This window comes from Notamacropus eugenii, chromosome 3 (genome assembly GCF_028372415.1).
Source record: "Notamacropus eugenii isolate mMacEug1 chromosome 3, mMacEug1.pri_v2, whole genome shotgun sequence".
NCBI lineage: Eukaryota > Metazoa > Chordata > Mammalia > Diprotodontia > Macropodidae > Notamacropus > Notamacropus eugenii.
In genome coordinates this window covers 219,513,228-219,539,179 of record NC_092874.1, presented here as the reverse complement: position 1 = coordinate 219,539,179, position 25,952 = coordinate 219,513,228, and the positions used below count along the sequence as shown (strand labels likewise).

Here is a 25,952-nt window from a genome sequence, read left to right as displayed (position 1 = left end):
AGTTTATTTGATAGCCAAAAAACGTTAACGTGATCTTAAACATTAGTCAAAAAATATTACTGGAGTATAGTGGCTCCACTATAGTATGTGCTAGTTAGAAAACATAAATTTTTGTGTCTATTTCCATGTGCCACATTTTAGTAAGGACATTTGCAAGCTTGAGCAATTCCAGAAGATGGCACCCAGAATGGGGAGAGAACTGGAAAACTAACCAAATAAGGACTAGTTGAAGCAACTATGATTTCTAACTTCAAATATTTGAAGGATTTTTGTGTGGAAGAAAGAACAGACTTGTCCTACTTGGACTTGGAGGACAGAATTAGGCCCAGTAGTTATTTTTTGAGGTGTTCTATTATAGAGAAAACAGGTGAGCAACCACAGTTGATGCCAATGAGATTTTAGAACAGTTTTGCAGCAACATAATAGAATCATATTGAACAAAAAAGATTTAATATAATCAATAAACAATTTCCTGGACTATATGCAGTCATCCTTACTGTGCCTTTCTATGGGAGGCTCAGCACCTTTTGGGGTGAGGTGAGTCAATTGTCTGAGCATGACTTCTACCCCAACTTGGATGGATTGGACATGAAAAAGAATGTTATCTTTTACCCCTGATTTCCCATTTTCAATTCTTCTTGCCCTCAAGGAGCTTATATTCTATCAGGGAAATTGTTATTATTATTGTTATTTGATCTTAGTTTGTGAAGAGGACCATGACAATGGGAAGGTAGTGTCTTGATTTGCAAGTGAATTGGATTTTAGTGAGTCAGAGTTGTACAAGGTCACCAACCTCAGTCTTTCCTCTGGAGCCATCTGGGTCCAGTGGCAACATATACATCAGGACAACTGGAGATGGCCCTGGATGCAATGGGAGATCTTGGTCTTTTTAAGCTAAGGTCTTCCCTAGGTTTGTCTGAGGCCCAGCCCATTCATTGATTAAGGCTAGGTAAAAAGTGAGGCAAAAAATGGCCTCTTTTACCTAGTCCAAAAAAAAAAAAAATCAATCTGGGAAGGGAATACCCCTAGGGTTTCTGGCCAAAACAGAAGCAATTGCTATTTACACTTACTCTGAGCCATCAGAGCCCAAACAATGATCAAATGAGGTTTGGGATGGGACCTGTTGGTCAATCATTGAGAGCCTGAGTGATCTGGATTTAAGGCATAGTCCTTAAAAAACAAATCTATATATATATAAATCAAAATTTATAATCCTTTGGGCAGAGAACCCACAGGTAAGAGTATGATTTCCTATGTAGATAGAGGTAGAAGAGGGAGGGAGAGGAGTGAAGGAAGGAAGGGAAATAGTATATAGATTTACAAATATGCACAAAAATACAGCAGTGTTAGAGAAGAAGATGGTAACATCTGGGAAGGAGTTTGAATATATAGGTGATATTTCCTCTGTTCCAACTATCTCTGCCCAAGTCAAGGCAACATGGAAGTCCTCAATTTGAAGTCATTTTGTTGTACTTGTACAGGGTTCTCCCCTCTTTTTCCACCCTAATTCATCTCTTGGGCTATAGGTAGTTGTCTTTACTCTATGGTAGGCTTGGCACCTTTAGGGCTAGGTAAGCCAATTGTCTGAGCATGGCTTTTACCCAGAACTGGATGGGATGGGTATGAAAAGAATACTATTTTTTAACAACCAATTTCCTATTTGTAACTGTCCGTATACCCTTTGTTCAGTCCCTCTTCCACTCCCAAGATCCTCCCCAACTAGTCATCCCATCCTCTACCCAATCTTTGCTGGGTCTTTTGCTCCAGGCCTTTCCAGAAACCCGTCAAATACCCTGTGCTCTTTGAAACTTGGGATTTCTTTTCCCTCCTCTTGAACAGATCCCAAGTTCTGTAGGCAGATATCCCGGCAACACAAACACAGAGCAAGTACCTACAGGCTGTGGGCCCCGTTGCCTAGTCCTGCTGTCAGCATTCTGCATGCCTCTGCCAGGCAGCATCTTTCTTTGGTTCCTGTGCCAGGCCCTCCTGCTCCCAACCCAAAAGCATTCACAAGGAGCACCACCACAGAGAGTATTCCTTAAAGAGTTAGCCAAAGCCAATGGGATGAAAATCAGAATGTCAGAGGGGATGGATTCATGTATGTTACTGATCTGATTTCCTTTCTCTAGTCATATAATCTGAATATACAAGTGAAGTCATTCAACACTTGGAGAGTTGGTCAGTCGTGTGTGTGTGTGTGTGTGTGTGTGTGTGTGTGTGTGTGTGTGTGTGTGTGTGTGTGTGTGTGAGCGCGCATGAGCATGAGCATGCTGGGGGATGGAGTATGTATAGCAAATTGCTGGGAGGGCCGGGGTTGATGGCCAGCAATTTTCTATCTTCTCTGAAAGTTACTCTCAAGATAAGAACTTCTGAACTCAAGGTTGTGAAACACTAGAATCAAGGTGTGAAATGTTTTCTAGAGATTCCAGGACTATCTGGCCTAGGGAAAGAGCTATGTTGTAGGAGGGTTAAGTCTCTCAATGCAGATGTGGGCAGTAGTTAGGAAGGATGACCCACTGCTTGATCCCTTGTAGTAAGTAAGTACAGTGACTTGAGCCCAACATAGCAGTAAGCTTCTGAGCATTCCCTGTTGTTTGTTTGAATGGCCAAATGATTAACCATGGCACCTCCACTCTTTAGTTTCTCTATCTCCTATTTTACTTCCCTTTTTCTTCCTTGACTCATTTTCACCATCTTTTCTAAATAGAAAGTTCAATTCCCCTTGAATTTATGGGCTTGAGGCACTCAAGACAAGGAGTGGCTTGAGGATAGGCAAGACCTGCTGAAAAAGGCATCCTTTCCACCTGAGTGGGCCCAAGGGTAGATTGGAGGGGATGGGGTGCAGGTGCCGACTCATCCTTCTCTGGATTCCACAGTCATCCTGACAGATGAAGAGGTCCAGCGGAAGCGGGAGATGATCTTGAAGCGGAAGGAGGAAGAGGCCCTGAAGGATAGTCTGAGACCCAAGCTTTCAGAAGAGCAGCAGCATATCATCACCACCCTACTGGATGCTCACCACAAGACCTATGATCCTACTTATTCAGACTTCAGCCAGTTCCGGGTAGGACTGACACACAAATCACCAGCCTGAGACAGACTAACCCCTCCTCCCACCCTCCAAAACTTGTTGAAGTTTAGACACAGCTTTGGAGAGCAGAAGGGATATTTATCAAAGAGTAATTTGGCGAATTTATGACATGACAAAGAACAGTGGGTCCTCCACTGGATAGACCCAATCTTCCATGAGAAAGAGAAGGAACAAGGGACCCTCTTTTCCTATAGTCATTGCTGCTATCTCTGTCCATAGACACAGGTATAAATGTGAGCCCAGAAAACTTGTTGATATATTTTCCTTTTTTTTTTTTCCATTCCAGCCTCCAGTACGAGGGAATGAAGGTGGAGGCATCTATCCCTCGAAATCATCCTCAGAGCATACATCCAGTTTTTCAGGGGACTCCTTGACTTCAGATCCCTATATAACTTCTCCAGGTATTGTGGGACTAACTGCTCTCAGGACTTAAGGGAGAGAGATCAAGGAGGTTTAGATGTCCCACCTTATGTTTGGGACACTTTCATTCCTCCTGAGCACCTGGTTCAGCAAATGTAGGGAAGGTAGGAATAAAATGTGATGGTGATCATGAGTTCCCAGAACCTAAGCACGTGGCTGGAATGTGACTAGGACATGGATCCCTAAGGATATCCCTGGCCCTTTGAACAATGCTTTGAGTCTGAACCCATTGGAAAGTAAAGTCTAACATAGGTGCTTGGGGTCATCTAGCCTGTCCTCTTATCTCCTACCCCTCGTCTGATCCCATACCAGCCTAGCACCAGAACTGAGGCTTGAGAATCTGTCTGACCCTAAATGACCTGTTGGCTTTAAGTACCCTCCAGGAGAATGAGTATATTGTAGTCTCCTCCCCTCCTCATTGTCTGCCATTTATCTTCATCCTCTCTATGGTCTTGTTCTCCCTAAATTTCTACTGCCTACTGTTTGGAAAAAGGGACATGAGAGAGCAGAGAAAAAGTTTCCTGTGTCAGAGGTAACTCTATAGAATTTGTTATCCTCCAGGCCTAAACAATAGATGACCCCAATGTTTTTAGTTAGCCATAGGGAAGGGACAGAAATGGAACCCCCTTGACAATGTCTCCCACTCTCCTTTTTCCCCAGTCTCTGACAAAGGAAGTGACCCTTGTCCTTGTCAAAGCCAGTCCATTTATATGTGCACCTGATTTCTTCCCCTCCAGTCTTCTCCCCCTGTCAGCCCCTCCTCCCAGATCTTCAACTTCTCCCTGTCCAATAGTTCCTTCTCTACTACCTTCAAAATATGTCCATGTCTCCTTTGTCCTTAAAAAATCTTTACTAGCTTGTACCATCCCTTCAAGTAGTTGTCCTATATCTCTCTCTCTTCCTTTTCTAAGCCAAACTCCTTAGGAAAAAAATAGTTTCCATTTACTGTTTCCACTTTCTCTCCTCTCACTTGCTCAACACTTTACAGGTCTCCTTCTGAACTCATCATTCAATGGAAGCGACTGTCGACGATGATTTTCTAATGGCCATATCTGATGGTCTTTCTTAGCTCTCATCTTTCTAGATCTATGTACTATGTTTAATACTGTTGAACACTTGCTCTTTTTCCTTTGTTTTCATGACTCTCTCCTGGTTACCTCCTACCTGTCTAATCATTCCTTCTCAGTATTCTTTGCACATTCATCCTCTCCGTTATTCCTCCTAAAACTGTGGGTGATCCCCAAGGTGCTCTTCTGGACCCTCTTGTCTGTATTCTTTCTCTCTTGGTAACCTCACAAATTCTTGTGGATTTAAGTAACATCTCCATGCAGATAATTTACATGTATATGTGTGCATATCTATGTGTAGATGTACATACATAATATATTTATTTATACACTCATGTATGTATATGTATGTGTGTATATTTAGGCCCAGATTTCAGTCCCATATCACCATTTGTTTATTGGACATTTCATCCTTTACTCCTTACCCTTCCTTAACTGCATATCCAATAGGTTGTTAGGTCTTGATATTTTTACCTGCACAATATCTCTCCCTTTCTCTGTATTCACACAGCTACCACTTTTGTTCTGGCCCTCCTCGTCTCTTACCTAGATTACTGCAACAGTTTCCTAATTGGTCTCCCTCCCTCGAGTCTCTCACCACTCTAATCCATGCTCACACACTGCTGCCAATGTAATTTTCCGTATGTATAGATTTGACCATGTGACTCCCCTGCTCAGTGAACTCCAGTGGCTCCCTATTGCCTTTAAAATAATGTATAAATACCTCTATTTAGTTTTTATAGCTCATAACACCCCAATGGTTGAACCTGTCTTTTCAGCTTCACTGGACTCCTGCACTGTGCTATCCAGCAAAACTGTCCTCTGTTTCTTACATACCACACTCCATCTCCTGTCTCATTGACTTCTAATATGCCTGGAATTTACTTCCTTCTTTCTTTTGCCTCACTGAGTACCAAACCACCTTATATTTAACTAATTCAAATATACTTGGATTTATTCACTTCATGTTTTTGTAGATTTACAAATGTACTTGTCTACTCTGAGAGAATGTAAGCTCCTTACGAATAAGGATTGTTTTGTTCTTTGTACTTGTATTACTACCTAGTGCAGTGCCTGGTACATAATAGGGGCTTAATAAATGTTTGTTGATTGACTGATGGTATAATAAAATGAGCAGATACAGGATGAGGATCCAGGCATCTTCTTTCCTCATCTCAGACACTATGGAGCCCTTTTCCAACCTGGTGTTAAGTGAGGATTCCGAGGATCCCTCTGTGACCCTGGACCTGTCCCAGCTCTCCATGCTACCCCACCTGGCTGATTTGGTCAGTTACAGCATCCAGAAGGTTATTGGCTTTGCCAAGATGATTCCAGGATTCCGGTAAGAAGCCTCAATTCTGGGCAATAGAAGTGGTTTATATCTAATCTTCATATTCTTTTAATGCAAAACTATACAAAATTACCGAGTGTCTACCCCAGACTGTGAAATAAGTTTGTTAAGTTTATATTTTTAAACAAGGTAGTCTTCCTGGAGAAAGGAAGAAGCTTCTACTAGCTTAAGTAGTAGAGGTTGAATCTGACTTGATAATGTCTGACAATATACATGGAGCATGCTTTTCTGTTCCTGTGGAAGCCTATACTGACTTTGCTTTTCTCCTCTGGATAGCAGAGTCTGCTAAACGAATAACTGAACTTCAGAGTTAGGACCTTAGACATTATCTAACCCAACAACTTCATTTTGCCGATGAGGAAGGTAAGGCCCAGAGAGTCAAAGTGATTTACCCACAGGCGCCCACATAGCTAGCAGAGAAGTCTGGCTCCTACTTTCGTGTTCTTTGCAGTATTTCATTCAACTACCTTCAAGAACTTATCAGATTCATTTACAAGTTCATTTCATAAAGATTTTGTCCTGTTAATAAACACTAAATATTGTGGTATCTTTAACTGGGAATAAGTTAGAATAAGTTAACAAAATTAAGGTGTTTTCAAAATGTTGTGAGGATTGGAGTTTTATGGGTAACTTTTTGTTGTGGGTTAGTGCTTCTTAGCATTTGTTGTCTCAGGTTAGTAGGGCTCCAGTCACTTTAAGGTAGAAGCAAACTTTGAAGTACAGTAGGCTACCCTGTGGAATTCTCCAGTTTTTCAGTCTGTCTCATCTCAACATCCTCAGTGACTGACAAACTGCTATCTCACCAACGTACAACATAGCTATGGCCATTGACCAATAAGTGCAGAGGTCTTCCCAGTTATTCCCAGTTAACCTCAACATCCTTGGCTAAAACGAATCAGAAAATACTTCAGAAAACTCCAGACATTTTGACACACTTGACAAAATGACATATTTGACAAAACGTGTGAAGTGTTCTTAAGACAATCTTACTTCAAGATAGGAGAACTCACCTCCCACTACTGCTGAGCAGAAGGGGGCAATGTAGAACTTTGTCTTTGTTATCAGATTTTTTCAATATATTGATCAGTTTTACTTTTTTCTTTTCCTCTTTTTCATTTAATTTTTTTTTATATGGAATGTTTCTCTGGGAGGGGAAGGGGGCAAAAGGGGAAACAGGCTATATGAGACAACAGATATCAACAAAAATTTATTTAATTTTTAAAAAATCTTATTTTAATACTTTTAAAAATTGTGATTTAATCAGTGTGGTGATGGAAGTCACTACCCTCTCCATGACTTAATAGGTGGTTTTACATGAGTGACTGTGACCAGCTCAAAGATGATGAACCTCCCTGAACCAAGCTAAACTGGTCCTCGTACAACAGATGCACTGCCTATCATGAGACCTATGAAACCTTTCCATCCTGGTTGGAACTTTCAGAGCTTACATTCTACTAGCACATCCTCTGAGCCCCCAGGATCACCTCCATGCCACAGCAAAATATCAGTAAAATGGTATTAGTTAGATGGCACAGGGACTTAGAGTTTAGACTTGGAGTGATGAAGACCTGAGGTTCAAATCTGGCTGCAAACACTTACTATATATGTGAAACTGGGCAAGTCAGTTAACCTTACTATGCCTCTGTTTTCTCATCTGTAAAATGGAGGTAGTAACAGCACATACCTTTCAGCATTTTATCTTCCAAGGGGATAAAATAAGATAATTCTTGTAAAGTATTTTAAAAACCTTAAGGTCTAAGTAAATACTAGCCATTATTATTTATTAAAAGGGTGGTTTAATTGTATTCAAATAAAGTGAGCACATCAGGGATTAACAGTCATAGCAGTCAAACAATGAGCAAGAGATTGTGACTGTGTCTTCCATATACCCAGCATGTGCCCGCTTAGAATTGACAAAACACCCCCTGGTTCCTACTTCTGCTCACCTCCATCCAGTGTGTTATGGCTTGCAAATATGTTAGCATAAAGCTAACATTTGTTTTATGTAAACAATGAGAAAAATCATAAACAGCACAGTGTACCTCTTTTCTACACCATTGCAACATAGTCCCATGTTAATGAGACTTAATTACAAGTACCATGGTTCTGACTGAAATGAGAATCCACCTTGTATGCAGTGGTGGATTGTACTGAGACCCCTAAGGAATTGTTCATTCAATGAGAGTCCTAAATTCTGCCTCCTCCCTTTCACATCCTACTCACCTTGGTGGCTCTCTGTGGCTTTAGTCTCACTTTCTAGATCCTAAAAGAGCACATCTCTCTTTCTCTTGGTTTTCCCTGATTCTGGAATGTACTGCTTGAAAGTCCAGAGACAGAGTTATTTCCTGGCAAATTCAATGACTGCTTAGATGATAACATGAACTAAAAAATCAATTTGGTAGTAGGAGATATCTCTAGTGGAAAGAATATTAGATTTGAAATCAAATTCTGACATTTCTCTGGGCTTCAGTTTCCTCATTAGTAAAATGTGAGAGTTGGACGGGGTCAGAGGTGCTAAACCTTGGGTTCACAGAGCCGCCAAAAGATGCATGGATAGATCTGGGGGAAGAGGGTTGTGACTTGGATGGGAAAAAATTACATCTCTATTTTCACTAACTATAAATGTAGTATTTCCTTCAATTATGAATGCAGGCAACAAACATTATTTTGAGGAGTCCACAAGCTTCATCAGACTGCTAAGGGTCCATGAGACACACAAACAACTCCTACATAAGCACATGACTGATACAGAGTGAAAGCTCACTATAGGCCTAAGACCAGATGATTTCTGAGTTCCCTTAAGGATCTTAAAAACTGTCTTTGCCTGAATCAATGCCAATGTTTTATTTTGTTTTGTTTTTTCTCACTGCAGACCAAGTCTGTCTAGGCAAGTGCCTTCTGGAAGGACAATGGTACAGCTTGTGCCAAGGTCCAGGGTGGTAAAGATCAGGGTGAAGACCTCAGGGCCCAGGTGGGAGCCACGTGGGCTTGGGCAGGGCAGGCAGTCTCCCAGCAACCTGGTTCTTCTGGTTTATGAGCTTGGGGGTTCTGTTATTCCAGGAACTGAAGGAACAGTAACTTTATCCCTTGCAGCTTTGATCTTGGTGCCCAGCAGTGGGAGTGGAAGGTGGAGGGTTTAGGGAAGGGAGGATGAGACTATTATGTGAATAGGCTGGGGGTAAGGGGGATACAATAGGAAACTCCTACATAACCATGTGACCAGCATAGAGTGGGAGCTAAGTATGAGCCTGGCCTTGGTCCTGTTCCAATGCTTAGAATAGTGCCTGGCACATAGTAGGTACTTGTTAACTGACTGACTGTTCCTCCTCAGCCTCTAGGCCAGACATTAAAGGCTTATGTCCTACAAATTATCTTTTTCCCTAGAAGGAAGGAGACAGTATAAGGAATCCATTTCTGGGGTACCCAAACAGACTCCAAGTGTCCACGAACATCCTTTGGGTTGAAAGCTAAAAGATAATGGAGTCTTCTACTGTCTGGCCCTAGCACCCTTGAGTCTCTTTGTTGAAGAAACATTGACTCAAGTGAAGTCCATAGGGGCCAGTAGCTTGGGGGGTCCTTGATGATTAGGCTAGATGGGAGCCAGGACCTGCTGGTGGGAAGGGAAGGCAGGGAAATATGAAGGGAGAGACTAAGTTCTGGTAGGGTGGGTAGAGCTACTCCTGGATGCCCTTTCCAACAAACTTCAGAATGTGACCCATACCCAGGCACCATCAGGCATCCCAACTAGAAGATATTATTGCCAGATACATCAAGTATCAGGGGTATGAGCCTGTGTATAGCTGAAAGGACCCATAGCAGTGGTCCCACTGGTTCATAAAATGTTAGAGCTGAAGGTCCTGATTTGAACAACATGGTGAGATTTGACTTGCCTTTTCAGCAACACATTATTTAGGTCACTTGTCTTTAGGACATAAAAAGCACTTACTATTGGTGCGATGATTGGTAAATGTCCAAACTGAATATGGCTGATTACCAGCTGAAACAAAGACAAGGAGATGCTACAGTGTAGGTTATAATCAGTATTCTTCCATTCTAGATGCCTTTGTCCTAAGTCCAACCCATTCCCCACCCTGGTCATTCTCTGCCTTGCTATGATAGAAGTTATTATTTTTTTCTTGTAGCTCACTTTTTTTCCCCATGCATATTAGCTTCTTCTAAGTTCTTGAAAGAATGAGGAATAAACCAGGTTAAACTGAATCATTCTTTACATTTGTAAAGTTTTTAAAGTTCTTTCAATTCCTAAGACTGCTGGCAGGCTACTAGAAGCTGGTCTCCCCTTCTTCTGAAATCTTTCTTATTCCCCCTTATTTTTCTCCCTTCTCCTTTGTCACTGCTCCTTTACTTTTTACCAAGGATATTTGGATTCTCCTCATTTTTTATCTTACGTTGTATTCATAGAAAAATTTTGTTCAAATCACAGGAAGCAGTGACCTCACTGTACTACAGTTTTGGTCAGGTCATATCTGGAGCACATTTTGAAGGATATTGAGACACTGGAACTTATCTTCTGAAGAGAAACTGAATGATAGGAATCTAGAAACCATGTAATATGGTACCCATTAGAAGGCATTGGAGGCCTAGAGAAGACAGAATTTGGGACGAAGGAAGCAGAGTTTGGGAATATATCGTTAAATGGTTTAAGGACTATTTAATTATAACTAATTTAATAATTGATAATTTAATAACTGTTATAGAAGACATATACCTCTCAGAGAATGTGAGCTTTGTTATGCATAGCCTCATACTACTACATTTAGGATTGACAATCTCCTTCCACCTCCATTTCTTCTCATTCTTGTACCAATCAATCACTAACATAGGAACAGAGTGTGTCTGTCTCTCACCTCCTGTTCTCTCATGCTACCCTACTTAGTCCTTTCCCACTGATGCCTCACTCTAACCCTACTCACCTTTTCCACTCTGCCATCTGGAATTCCTGTTCCAAGGTGAACAAACTTCCTTTCAGTTTGGACCCCGTTCTCTTACATTCCTTCCATCTTCCATTTCTCACTGAAATCTGACATCTGGTCGATGACACTGAATCACCACCAGTCAAGCTTTTCAGCATTGTTTCCTCATTCACATACCTCCTCCCCACCACCCTACCAACCCCATATACTTATATACATTGTTCTTGGTGGGGAGAGGGAATGGAATTGGAATACTCCTTGCTCTCTACTGCCATTTCCAGATTTTCCTTTTACCACCATCACTCAATAACCTCTCCTTCAAAGTTCACTATTAAATTTTTTACCCAATCTAGATCATAGCAACTGTTGAGTACTAGCTCTCAAACCTTCCTCCCTTCTCAAAGAGTTCAGCACCTGGTTCATTAACTTCTGTTCTTACACCTTTGTTGTTGAGTCATTTCAGTTGTTTCTGACACTTCATTACACCATTTGGGTTTTGGGTTTTTTTGGCAAAGATACTGGAGTAGTTTGACATTTCCTTTTCCAATTCATTTTACAGATAAAGCAAACAGGGTTAAATGACTTTCCTAGAGCTACACAGCTAGTAATGTCTAAGACTGGATTTGAACTCAGATTTTCCTGACTCTATCCACTGCACTACTCAGCTCCCTTTCACTAGGGAACTTGAACGTACATATTAATGTTCCCTCAAACTCTCTAACCTCCCATTTCTTCAGTTTCTTTGAATCCCATGACCTATTCCTTTACTCCACCTTATTCACCTACCAGGATGGGTGGTCACACCCTCAATCTCACCATTACTCAAGAGTTACTTTACTTCCTTAATTAAAAACTCTGACATGCCTCTAAAGTCTAAATGCTATCATCTAGTCTCTCCCTCTGCTTCACCTCTCCTAAACCTTTTCTTTACCCTCATCTGAACCTTCAATCCCTCCACCCCTCAGTTTTTCCTCAGGTCATTACTCCTGCTCTGACCTTATTCTTTAATCTCAAATCTATAGTTATCCAATTCACTATGATACTGTCCTCTACTCTCCTCATCCCCTTGTCCTATTCTGATCACTCCTTGCCACATCTCAGTCCTAGGTTGCTCTTATCATCTGTTGCCAATCAGAGCTGGCAGAATTCAGATAACCATGCTGACTGGGTATATCCATGATAACTAATTTCAACTGGGCCTTCACCAGTGTAAGGCAATTTGTTTATTCCTCTCTAACTGATTCTCTCTGTCTCTTTCCACAGAAGCGATTTCAAATTTTCTCTTCTCTCCTCAAGCTCCTCATACCTCTTTCTCCCCACACTTCTTCCCTCTTCAGCTGATGACCTTCTCTTTACAGATAAAACAGAGACTATTCAACATGGGATCTCTCCTTTTCTCTCTGTATCTCAAAACCCCTTGCCATCATCCCACACTCTCCTATCTCCCCCAGTTTATGATAATAGGCCAACTCTTTTCTTTGCCCAAGTCAATCAATCTACACATACCCTTGATATCATATCCTCCGATCTTCTCTAGCATGTTACATTTTCAGTCAATCCCCTTCTCGCTAAACTTCAGCCTCTCCCAATATAAATGGTTCCTTCCCTACTGCCTTCAAACATGCCCAACTCTCTCATCCTTAAAAAACTTTCATTTAAGCCCTGCCATCTCCTTAAAATATCATCCTCTCTTTCTCCTCTCTCATCCAGAGGCATCGCTTCTTTTCCTTCTCCTCAACCTTTAGCAATCTAGCTGATCACTCAATCAAAGCTGCTCTCTCCAAAGTTACCAAGGATCTCTTGAATGCCAGATCTGGTTGTCTTTCTCAGCTCCTCAGCCTTCTTGACATATCTTTTCATTTGACACTGTTGACTACCTGGATACTCTGCCTTTTAGTGACACTCCTCTCTGTTGGGTCTCCTCCCACCTGTGTGACTGTTCCTTCTATTTGCTTTGTTGGCTCATCATCCATATCATGTCCCCAATTATGGGTGTTTCCTATCCTGGGCCCTTTTATTTTCTCTCTTTACTCTCAATTTCTTGTTGACTTAATCAACTGACATGGGTTTAAATATCATCTCTTTGGAAATGACATATGGACTTGAGTTCAAATCTCACCTCAGACACTTGACACTCACTAGCTGTGTGACCTTGGGCAAGTCACTTAACCCCAATTGCCTCATCCTGGGTCATCTCCAGTCATCCTGATGAATATCTGGTCACTGGATTCAGATGGCTTCAGAGGAGAGGTGAGACTGGTGACCTGCACAGCCCTCCCTCACTCAAAACAAAGTCAAGTGCAAGTCATGTCATCATTGCTCTGATGGCATGGTCTTCTTCAGCAACAAAGGATGAACACACACATATATGTATCTTATATATATATCTATATGTACATACATATGTGTATATATTTACATATACACATACATACATACACACACATATATGTATCCCTCGTGATGTAACCAAACTGACCTTCTCTGTGTTCCTAATCCACAACACTCTGCTCTCTCTGTTCCTTTGCACTGGCTATCACCTGCGCCTGGAATCCATTTTCTCCTCACTTGAACTTCATAGAACTTCTCTCTTCCTTCAGAACTCAGATCAAACATGACCTTTGCCATGAAACTTTTCCTGATCTCCTCAAATGACTGTGCCTTCCCTTCCAAACTACCTTTTACTTAATTACTTTGTATCCATATGTAATGATTCTCTTTATATATAATCTGCACAGACTATACATATCAATATCTGTTATTTCTACCTGAAAGCAGGGATTCCTTTCATTGTTTGTAATTCTTATCCCTAACATCTAGCCCAGGACCTGACATATAATAGGTCCTTAACATATGCTGATTGATGGATTGATTGAAAAATGAGAATATTTGCTCTTTACTGCTCTGACAGGCAGCATGGGGTATAGACAGTGTGCTAGACACAGAGTCAAGAATACATAGGTTCAAATCCCACCTCCAATATTTACTAGCAATGTGACAATGGGCAAGTCACTTAACCTCTCTGAGACTGAATTACCTCTTCTGTAAAGTGGGAATAACAATACCTATAATACCTACCCTAGAGGATTAGTATGAGACTCAAATAAGATTATATTACGTGTGTGATATATAAATAATGTATTATGCACATATACAAACTGTGCATATTTATACATATATGCATAATTATATAATATGTAATATACAAAAATGGGATCAATTAGTCTAACTCTAATTCCAGATTGGAGCAGCTAGGTGGCACAGTGTATAGAATGCTGCACCTTGAGTCAGGAAGACTTATCTTCCTGAGATCTAATGTGGCCTCAGACACTTAATAACTCTGTGACCCTGGGCAAGGTGCTTAACCCTGTTTGCCTCAGTTTCCACATATGCAAAATGAGCTGGAGAGGAACTGGCAAACCGCTCTAGTATCTTTGCCAAGAAAAGCCCAAATGGGGTCACAAAGAGTCAGATAAGGCTGAAACGACTGAATAACAACGACAAATGCCAGGTTATCTAACATGTAGCCTATGGTCCCAAAGCCAGCTTACTTGATCCAAAGGTTTGACCTGCCTGATAATTTTTATTTTAGAGAATGTTTTACCTAATTATCTAACACATCTGATCTAGTTGTGATGGTATGAGCCTTGAATGATCAGTAGGATGTCTGCCAGGAAAGAAGCTATTTCAGTCATAGAGAATCATGTGAAAAGAAGGGATTGGACTGAGGTCAGTTCTGATTTTACAGATCCTATGATCTCATATGAGTGAAAGCACAGAGGGAGGAAAGTGAGAATTGGACTCATGGAACAGAGTAGTTATGGGTAGGCACACACAAAAGCATAGTTTGCCTACAAAAATCTATAGAACAAATACAGCAAGGAAGAAACTAGAGGAGGCTTTTGCTCCTGCTCCCCTTGAGGGGGAAAGGGAAAAGGGAGGAAAGCAAAGATCCAGAAAATCTACATAGCCTGACAGCCCCAGGCTACTCTCCTGCCAAACCAAGGTAGTAACTCAAAGCAAAGGAGCTAATCATTGGCTAAGAATTTAGCATAGTATTTAACATGCTGTTAAATCCATGTCAGCATGCAAAGAAATTCCCCCAACCTCTGACTGCCTGTTACTGCAGTTTCTGCTATGTCAGGTTTGGCTGGCCAGGCCAGGGAAGTTTCCAAGTAGGAAAAATTTAGAGAGACCAACTAGTCTAACTGCCTTACCGTATGCACGAATTCCTTTACCACATTTGCTGTCCCCACTTTAAAGCCACCATGTTACTACTTACTTGCCCTAATACAGACTACTGCAGACAATCTTGGTTTTTTATTGTTTTTTAAAATTTTCTTTATTTATTTTTCCTTTACAACATTCAGTTCCATAAGCTTTTGAGTTCCAAATTTTCTCCTCCTCCCCAAGATGGCATGCAATCTGATACAGGCTCTACATTTTCATTCACATTAAATATATTTTCACATTAATCATGTTGCAAAGAATAATTAAAACCAATGGAATGAACCATAAGAAAGCAAAAACAAAACCAAAAAAAGAGAGCAAATAGTCTGCTTCGATCTACATTCAGACTCCATAACTCTTTCTCTGGATATCATGAGCACTGTGGAGTGGTCTTAGGTCCTTGCATTGCTGAAAAGAGCCAAGTCATTGCACAATGTGGCTGTAACTGTGTGCAGTGTTCTCCTGCTTCTGCTCCCCTTACTCAGCATCAGTTCGTATAAGTTGTATTATCTATTTTTTAAATTACCTTAATGGTGTTATAGAAAGGACATTGAACCAGGTGATAGGATTTTGGCCCCAAAAAAGAGATATGAATTCCTTTTAAAATGTGGGATATGGAACATTGCATATAATGTCTGGTATTTTTAATGCTTTGATTGGTTTTTCTGAATTTTTTTTCTTCTTAAAAAAAGTTTTTTTAGTTATAAAGGATGACTTTCTGGGAGAAGAGGAGAGATGCAGGGGAAAATCTAGGCTAGGTCAAAACAAAAGATAACAGTAACAGCTAGTATTTATATAGTGCTTATTATGCGCCAAATACTGTGATGTCAACCAAAAAAGCTATTAAAAAAAAGACCCAAGTTCTTATTCTAGCACTGCCGATCACAACCTGGGTGACTGGGGAAATTATTCATCCTCTCTGGTCCCTCAAATTCCTCATCTGCTAAAATGATGGCTCTGTTATGTATCTCCTGTGATCGTTGGGAAGATGAAGGGAGATATATTGTATGTAAGGCTCTTTGTAACTATAAATGAGAATTGTTATTATTACTATTCTTTTCAACTCCTTGAAGACAGAAGTAATTTTATTTACTTTTTCTTCGTGTCTTCACAGTCCTAGGCACAAAAGTGTCCTGTGACTAGCATTCCATTGCTGACTAGAGTTTGTGGTAATAGCCAGTATCCCGAGTTCATTGTCCACACCCCCTCACCCCCCCCTCTGCTTCACAGAGACCTCAGCTCCGAGGACCAGATTGTGCTGCTTAAATCAAGCGCCATAGAAGTGATCATGCTCCGCTCCAACCAATCCTTCACTATGGATGACATGTCTTGGACCTGTGGTAGCCAAGAGTTTAAGTACCGTGTCAGTGATGTTGCCAAAGGTGAGTCACTCCAGGCTCTCTCCACCTGGTCTCTCTCTCCATTCCTCCTAGACTCAGAAAAATTGGTGGAGGATTGGGAGGGTGAGGGAAGGAATTCAGCTAGCTGCTTGTTGAGGGGGCTGAACTCTGTATATTGCCCACAATCCTTGGCCTTTCTCCTCCACAGCTGGACACAACTTGGAACTAATTGAACCGCTCATCAAGTTCCAGGTTGGGTTGAAGAAGCTAAACTTGCATGAAGAGGAACATGTCTTACTCATGGCCATCTGCATTGTGTCCCCAGGTATATCCAAGGAAAACTGGAATCTGGCTGAGTGGGGAAGGAAGGGCCTACTAGGGAGCATGGCATAAGTTGGGCATGAAGTAGGTAGGGAGATTCCCATATCATTGGATCCAAGTTATGTTGAGAGAAAGGATAAATGACTCATCTCTATTCTCAAACGCAGTCCTGAATAGTCAGGATTGTCTTCTGAACTCTAAGAATAGAAAGGGGTTGCTCTCAAGAGAGCACTTTATTCCACGAGTGAATGGTTACCTACAATTGCAGTCAAAAAAGATGTAGTGGGGTGGGGAGCAGTGTCTGAGGAGCCCCAGCGTCCGTGCTGTGTTGAAGGGGTTCAGAGAATCCACCTCTGCTACTCTCCCTCCTACAGACCGGCCAGGAGTGCAGGATGCAGCGCTCGTTGAGGCCATCCAAGACCGGCTGTCCAACACATTGCAGACCTACATTCGCTGCCGCCATCCTCCACCTGGCAGTCACCTGCTCTATGCTAAGATGATCCAGAAGCTGGCAGATCTGCGCAGTCTCAATGAGGAACACTCAAAGCAGTACCGCTGCCTGTCCTTCCAACCAGAGCATAGCATGAAGCTCACCCCCCTTGTGCTCGAGGTGTTTGGCAATGAGATCTCGTGACTGGGGCAGCCAGTGCTACTACCTGGGTGGGAGGCACACTCCGAGGGGGTGGTGCAAATAGGCACCCAGTTCCAGAGTCCCTTGGTCACTTGCTGCTGAGCAGCACTCCCCACCCCTCTGGAGCTCAACCTCCTCCTTGCCTTCTTTCCCTTCCCTCCCCCCACCCCAGGTCAATCCTTTCTCCTGTCCAGCCTGTTTGCCAGGGTCTCAGGACCTCTCCCCACCCCACACCCTTTTGAAGGCTTCCCAAACCCTTTGGACTTCAGTTAAGAGTCACTGTTTATTTGTCAAGGAAACTCAAAGGGGTCAGAATCAGAAGGTAGGAGCCTGAATGTTAAGGCTTGGCTTGGGCATGGATTGCCTGTATCTTCCCTAACATGGCAGCCAGAAGGTATTGTGAGGTCATGTAATAGACTCCTCAGGGACAGAGCCACCTGTACCTCCAAAACAGCTGAGTCCTAGGGGAATCCTTCAGCCCCTGCCCCATCTCCAAAGATGAATAATCTGCTTGCATATATGCATTTTCCTGGCCAGCCTGAGCCACTTAGGAACTGTAGTCAGGTTGGATTTACGGAATCCAGGAAGATTAGGAAGGGTGCAAGACATTCACTACGATGGTTTTCCAGGGACATGGGTGACTGTGGTGATAGTTACCTACCTCCCCAACCTTTCCACCCTTCCTGCCTGGCTCTTCAGTGCCCACTGCTTCTGTGTTACCATAGTAAGTGCTTCCAAAGCCTCTTTGGGAGCGGTAGTAGTAAGCAGACCCCTTGTTCTGAGTTTGGAATCTAGTTAGTTGCATCTTCATTCATAGAATGGGGACAGCCATCAGGGAGCTCAGCTGCTAAGGGGGCAAAATGAAAGACAAAAGCTACCATGAGGAAAGCAAGGGAAGGGAAATCCATATCTTATCTTCTCTGCCAACTCCCAGGATTGTCAATAGTAGAAAGGGAGGAGGAGTACATACACAGCTAGCCTCCTAAGCCTTCATAGCCTCTTCAAGGATTTCAGAGGCTGAGCTGTAAAAGAACACAGAATACAGACAGAACACAAAAATTCCTTGAAGCAGAAAGCATCATTCCCCACTCCGACCCCTATCCCAACAATGTTTTCCCTCCCATCCATTCCCTGAGATTTTTTTCTCATCCTGTTCCCCTTTCCTCCAGCATCTGCTCCTTTCATCCCCTCAGCTGGAAAATTGGGAAGCCCTCTTTCTTGGTGAATAAGGAGGACAAAGTAAAAAAGCTCCAGAAGTTGGCTCCCTCTCTCAAAACAACTCTATTCCCAGAATAGGTGCCATTTTCTCACCTACCACCTCAAGCCATCATCCTCTAAGAGTGAATTCCAGAGCCAAAGTCACATTCTACTTCTCATTAGGCTAGAATTCTTCTGCCTCCAGTCCCTACCTAAGAAGTACTAAAAAAATATTCAAAGAGGCCTGGTGCCTCCTATCCATAGGAGAGAAAAGAAGGCTAAAGAACAATAGCACTTGTTCCTTTCTTTTCTTATTTCTCACCTACCTTGGGCCAAAAAGGAATCCTAAAGTGACCCTGCTCTTTGCATGGGATGGAACTTCAGTTCATCCATGAATGAGAGACAAAGCGCCAAGCAGAGAGAAAGTGGGATACCACCATACAGGTTACTCAGGAATGGGTTCGGTTCGTTCAGTGAGAGGTCTTGGTGGAAAGGGTGCAATTGATGTGGAAGGACAATTGGGGTAAAGGGTTATTCTGCATCAGTATCTTTCCATAGCAGGGGTTCTTAACATTTTTGTGTCATAGGCCCCTTGGGTAGTCTAGTGAAGCCTTCTCAGAATAATATTTTTAAATACATAAAATACATCAGAATACAAAGGAAGCTGATTATATTAAAATAAAATTATCAAAATATATTTTTTTACATCTCACAAGTCCCATGTTAAGAATCCCTGTTCTATTATGGATCTCTCAGTATAAATAGTCATTAGGCCATAGGACGTATGTAAATACGTGATTTATGTTAATGGAAACAATTCTAAAGAATGGTCAGAACTCTTCTGAGAACACCTAGCAGGGGGACAGCCCTTTTTTCTCCTTTTGCCTTCTTCAATCTTCCTAATGTCCCTGACTGGAATCAGAGAATACTAAGCGGGAAGAGACTTTAAATGTCATCTAGTCCAACCTGCGATGCCCTCATTTTAAAGATGAAGAAACAGAAGCCCAGAGTGGCAGTTTCCTCAGGGTCACACAACCCAAGAACTGAGACTAAGACCCAAGACTGACACACAAACTAGTGGTGAAAGAAGTGGACTAGAAGTCAGAGGTTCTCCCTCAGGTAGAAAATTGGGAAGCCCTGCTCTCCAGTGAAAAGGGGGAAGGCAGAGATCAAAGAGCTCCAGATCTTGTCCCCTTTCCTCAAGCTAACTTCCAATCTAGTGCTTTTTTTCCCATTATACTAAACTTGTTCAAATATAATCTCTCAATTTGCTCGGTCCCTCTGGGTAGACCCTGCACTTTAGAAAGAAGTCTTGCATAGTAATCCTTCCTTTGTGACTGTTTCCCTGCTGTAACAGGGTAGCTTGATTAATGTCAATGTAAACTGGACTCTATTCTGACCACGGCTTAATGGGGCCTCTCTTGCCTGTATGATGCTGTTGCCTTATCAATAAAGTGCATTTGGCTTCATTATGTCTCTACCTTCCCAGCCCTAGCTCTGGCATTGATCTCCAGAAGGAACTGGAAGAGCCGTACCAGGAATGGATACACTAAAAGTATCCATTACCTAGCCCAGAAGGCCCCTAGCGTTCTGATCCATTTCAGTGACGTGGACGTCAACCCACACCAGACACACTGGTAAAGGGAAGAATCAACTAGCATCTATGGTATGGTTACTTAATTTTAGAAAAAGGAATAATGAGAAAATGTGGGCACTAGTCTGACCCATTCATCCAGAAAGGGGTACTATACCAGTAAAGAAGAAACAGAAATTTTTAAATTGAAATTTTTGGTTATCATGCAAAATGATATCTTTACCTGGAGGTAATTACCCTCTAGCAATGGGGTGAAGTTGCATGAAGGTATATTTTAGCTCAATTTAAGAAAAAATAAAACAATAAAAAAAACTGTACCAAAATGGAATGAGCTACCTGGGAGATAGTTTGCCTTAATTAAAGGTTTTCAAGCAGGGTTGAATAATCACTTTTACGGGTGTTGGAGATTCCCATTTTGGATCAAGGTTAGAAAAGATCTTCTGATGTCTCAGCTCTACAGTTCTGTGTATCTAAAAATCTAGCGACTATAGCCACAAAAAAAAAAAAAAAAATCCATTGATGGTTACCTGGGAGTCCGCTTATTATAGGAAGAAAGATATCTTTAGAAAAAAAGAAAGATAGCTCCAATGAGTGGGAAGAAGCATTAAATCAAAAAGGCATCAAGATTCAGGATATTTTAAGCCAAACTGATGAAAGGAATGGATAGAAAGGGCAAATAAATGTAGCAAATCACCAGACTAGGTGAACAGCGTTCTGAAGGAACTCAAGGATGGGAACATGTGGGCACGGAATCACAGAAATGGACCTCAGAGGTCATTTAGTCCATTCTCTAACTGAATAGTTCTTTCTTTAAAACATCCATTCTCTAGATGAAGATCTCAAGTTCTTAGGAGCCCCCTATACCCTAAAATAGCCCACTGCACTTGGGAACAGCTCTAATTGCTAGAAAGTCAAAATCTACCTGACACTTCCTTCCACTGTTCCTTGTTCCGATTTATGGGAACAGGTTGTTGTCATTCAGTCATGCCCAACTCTTCGTGATGGAGTTTTCTTGGCAAAGATACTGGAATGATTTGCCATTTCCTTCTCCAGCTCATTTTACAGATGAGGAAACTGAGGCAAACAGGGTTAAGTGACTTGCCCAGAGTCATATAGCTAGTAAGTGTCTGAAGCCAAACTTGAACTCAGGAATATGAGTCTTCCTGTCTTTAGGCCTAGCACTCTAGCCACCTAACTGCCCATATAGGAACAAGTTGAAATAGTTTAATTCTTCTTTCATGTGACAAATAATTAGTGACTGCTATCATTCTTTCTAACATTGTCTTCACTTCCCCAGCCTAAAAAAAAAAACAAACAAACAAAAAAATTTTCTTTAACTGATCTTTTTATGATATGACTTGGTCTCACCATCATTTTGGTAAGGTGGTTACAAACTCAAGGTTATAATCTCAAGGTTGTAAAATATAGAGCCCATAACAGGACCATACATAGTATGCCCAAGAAAAGTGAACAGTTGATTAAATATATAGTGTTTGAGAATGGGGTTTGGATTTCTGGATCATGGCTTAAAAGATAGGAATAATAAGCTACTAGCTAAAGATGGCATACACCAAAGAAGTAATGGTAAGAATGTATTTCCCTGAAGTCTTGAGAATTTAATTAGAAGGACTTTAAAATGAAAGAGAAGGGGAGGTGGAACAAAGAGGGTGAAGTAGCAGAAAAGACAGTCAAACTCTATCCCACAAAACCTACATACAGATCTAGACAATTAACCAGATCAAGTCCTGACTGGGAAGTCCAAGAGAGAAAAAAAATCACAGTGCATCTTTTTCCAGCCCAGAGAAGCACAGGGAGACAGAGATATCTGTAGACGCTGGAGATTGACTCTAGCCAAGAAAGGCCACTCAGACAGTTTCAACATATGAAGAAGCCATGCACCACAGCCAAAAGAATTCTCATGTCTAGTATAAAGGGACCTGTCCTTGGAGAGAATGCAAGAACAAGTGCCAACTGGCAGCTCTGGCACCCACTATCCCATTCCAAGTCATAGATCTAGGGTTGACTGAGGAGGGTAGTTGTACCTAGGGGTGGCATTCCAGGATGAAGAATGATTGCCAGCCATAGGTGGTGCAATGAGCTAAAAGCAAGTTCAAAAGCAAGAAACCACTGTGTGGTTGTGACCCCAGGAATAGAATGGGGTCTTAGTTCTAGCCTCCAGTCCAATCACAAACTTGCTGCGGAATAACTAGGGCAGGAATCCAGAACCAATAAGGTATTAAATAAGGAGAGCTTCCCAGATGATTGATAACAGCTAAGTTCCTCTGTTGTCTACTGGAACTCCAACCAAGTGTAAGTCATCAGGCACATTGCTCAGACCCAAACCCAGGTCAGGAACTCAGAGTTCAGATAAAAAGGGATTTCATGCTGCATCAGATCATTTTGGAAGCACTGTAAGTTTGCAGGTCCCCAGCCTGCCCTGTACCTGAGATCCTAAAATGACACAACACTCTTTTCCCCAAGAATGAATGACAAGGATCAACTCAGACATTCCCTCCAGAACTAAGAACCCACCCTTAATATAGTCTGAAGTCAGGAAGAAGGCTTAAAGAATGAGAAAACAAAAAAATCCTAACATGAAAAGCTGTTATGGTGACAAGGATTCTTAAGACACAAACCTAAAAGAAGAAAATGACTCAAAAATATCTAACAAGCCAAACCTCAAAGGAAAATTGGGTTTGGGTACAAGTTCAACTAGAATTTCTAGAAAAGTTCAAGCAAGAATTTTTTAAAGTTTTAATTGTTTTAAAAAATAAATTAAAAGAGAGCACTAGGAGAAAAAAATGAAAAAGAAATGAGACCAGTGGAATAAAGAACTGGAAACAGAATTAATCAGTTTAGTAGAAAAGGTACAAAATCTGATCCAAATGGAAAAAAAACTCCCTAAAAATTTGAATGGACCATTTGAATGACTCCACAAAAAAATAAGAAATATTAAAACAAAGGGGAAAGACCCAAAATATAGAATAAAATACAAAATATCTAGTGCAAAAACAACTGAATTGGAGAAAATATTAAAGAAATATAATTTAAGAACCATTGTGCTACCTGAAAGCAATCACAAAAAAGAACCTAGATATCAAGTGTTAAGAACTCATAGAAGAAAACTGCCATATCTCTTAGAATCAAAGAATCAAGTGGAAATAGAAAGAATCCACCAGTCACCTCCTGAAAAAAAAACAAAGCCCAACTGAAAATACTTGGCTACATTATAGCCAAAATTCAGAGCTTCTAAGTCAAAGAAAAGTACTACGAACAGCCGGAAAGAAAGAATTAAAATACTGAGGAATCATAGTCAAGATCACAGTTTAACATCTACCATGATAAAGAAAGATTAGAAAATTATATTCCAGAAAGCAAAGGACATAAGCTCATCACAAACTCAACAAAACTGACTATATGCCTATAAAATGTACTTTTTGATGAAATAGAGGACTTCCAAGCATTCTGTATAAAAGAGCAGTAAAGAACCTTTGACGTATAAACATGGGAGTCAAGAGAAACATAAAAAGGTAAACATAAGCAAGCCATCATAAGAGACTAAACCAGAATAAACTGTTTACATTCTATCATGGGGAGATGAGACATGTATCCTCTAGAAACCTACCATCATCAGGGGCTATAGAGGGAGTCTAATTAGATAGAGGACCTGGGAGTGGTTCAATTATGTTTAGATCATCTTTCAAGATGACTGGAAGGCGAGGGGAAAAGAAATACACTAGAGGAAAAAGAGGGAGGAAGGATGGAAAAGTCATATCACATCATTAGGGTGTATGAGTAAAAGCCTATACAAAAAAAGAGGGAAAGGGTGGGGAAGACCTCACTCCAAACCGATTGAAGGTGAGAAAACACATACATACATACAGAGAGAGAGAGTTGGGTATGGAAACACATATCACTAAACAGGAGAACAGGAGGAAAGGAAGAAAAGAGAGAGGAGGTAATCTGAGAGGTAAATTAAAGGAGGGATTAGTCCTAATCAAAGTAAGCTCTAAAAATGTACAAAAATCTTTATAGCAGTTCTTTTGGAAATTTGGATTTGGATTTGGAAGTTTGAGGAGGTACCCACCGATTGGAGAATAGCTAAACAAGTTATGGTGTATTACTGTCGTGGAATAACACTGAGATAAGAAATTATGAAAGCGATGATTTCAGAGAAACCTGATAAGACTTTAGGAATTGATGCAGAGGGACGTGAGTCCAACTGGGGGAGCAATTTATACAATAACAGTAATATTGTAAAAATAAATGGCTTTGAAAGACTTGAGAAGTTCTATCAACACAATGACTAAAAATAGCTCCAGAATATTCCTGATGAAACATTCCTCATAGAGAGGTGATGGACTCAAAGCGCAGATTGAGAATTTTTTTTCAACATGGCCAATCTGGTTGTTTATTTTGTTTTGATCATACTTGTCTGTATTAGGGCTTTATTTTTCATTCTTTCTTTCTTGGGGTAGTGGGAGGAAGGCAGGAGGGAAAGAGTATGAAATGTTGTCATTTGAAAAAAATTTATAAAAAGGAGAGAGATAGCAATTGCTCATGGTTGGGCCATGTCAGCATAACAAAAATGATAACACTATCTAAATCAAAACCCACAGACCATAACCAAATTTCTTCAACCAATCCAAAAACACCTCCTATAGAGCATTTCTCCATATTATGCACTGGTATCTTTCTACGAATCATCACTTTCAGAATGCTCAACTGGTTCTTAATCTTACCTACTAAACTGTCTTCTTATACTGTCTTCTTGTCTACATCTTTCAGTCTTGTCCACAAAGATATAAGAGGAGAAATTATGAAATGTCTTGTTGAAATCTAAGCATACTGTTGAAATCTAAGCATACTGTATCTGCATAATTCCCCTGATTTATTTGTCAAAAAGGGAATTCAATTAGTCTGACATGACCTGTTCTTGATAGACCCTTGTGGCCTACTTCTCTTTCTAAAGACTCACAATTTATCTCTTTAATAATGCATTCTATTTGTTACTAGGGAAGGCTTGATGAGTAGGCCAGGGGGAACAGTATATTCAGTAATGAAGGTGAAGTAAAAGCAAAATATATCAATAAAAATACCTGATACATTCTCAATATATCACTAAATATGTCCAACATCAATGGATGTAGGAGGGTAAAAATGAGAATTTCTCAGAAATTAGTATTAAGATTTTATTTAGTATTTTTCAAAATTACCCAGAGGAGAAAGGGACCAATGAAACATTTAGTTTTATTAAAATTAAACTCAAACTCATGTGAATAAGGGTGGTAAGTTAAAGTCAGATCCAGATGGAGGCCAAGAGTCATGCTGACTTTTGGTTCTTGACTGAAAGGTTAATTGCAGACCAGTCAGGAGCTAAGTGGAGCTTCATCACCCCACTCCTATACAATTCTGTGTTTTCATTGGATGGAGAACTCTGAGAGGATGTTGACTGAGGAGAGATTTGACTAGACTTAAAATGAACATTGTAAGCCCAAGACAAGGAAGATCTAAGACCAGTCAATAAGCAATTATTAAGTGTACGTCCCAAGCACTGTGTAACCACTGAGAATGCAGAGAAAGGCAAAGAACAGTCCCTGCTCTCAAGGAGCTCATTGTAATGGAGAAAATAACATGCAATTAACTATGTACAAACAAGGTATCTACTATACAAATTAGAGATAATCAATGGAGGAAAAGTACTGAGATAATAGATGACTAGAATTTTAGCTGAGACTTAAAGGAATCTAGGAGAGCTAGGAAGAAAAACTAAAGATGAGGA

At 40.9% G+C, this 25,952-nt stretch overlaps 1 protein-coding gene across 1 annotated transcript in view; it reads left to right on the top strand.

Moving 5' to 3' along the window:
* Nucleotides 1–20,045, top strand: part of VDR (vitamin D receptor) — a 91,229-nt gene extending 71,184 nt beyond the window's left edge. Inside the window, exons 6-11 of the mRNA XM_072654502.1 lie at nucleotides 2,877–3,061; nucleotides 3,375–3,489; nucleotides 5,755–5,917; nucleotides 16,318–16,469; nucleotides 16,636–16,752; nucleotides 17,123–20,045. Coding sequence (XP_072510603.1) covers nucleotides 2,877–3,061; nucleotides 3,375–3,489; nucleotides 5,755–5,917; nucleotides 16,318–16,469; nucleotides 16,636–16,752; nucleotides 17,123–17,382 — 992 coding nt within the window. The 3' untranslated portion in view covers nucleotides 17,383–20,045. The remainder of the gene's footprint in view (nucleotides 1–2,876; nucleotides 3,062–3,374; nucleotides 3,490–5,754; nucleotides 5,918–16,317; nucleotides 16,470–16,635; nucleotides 16,753–17,122) is intronic.
* Nucleotides 20,046–25,952: the final 5,907 nt, after the last annotated feature.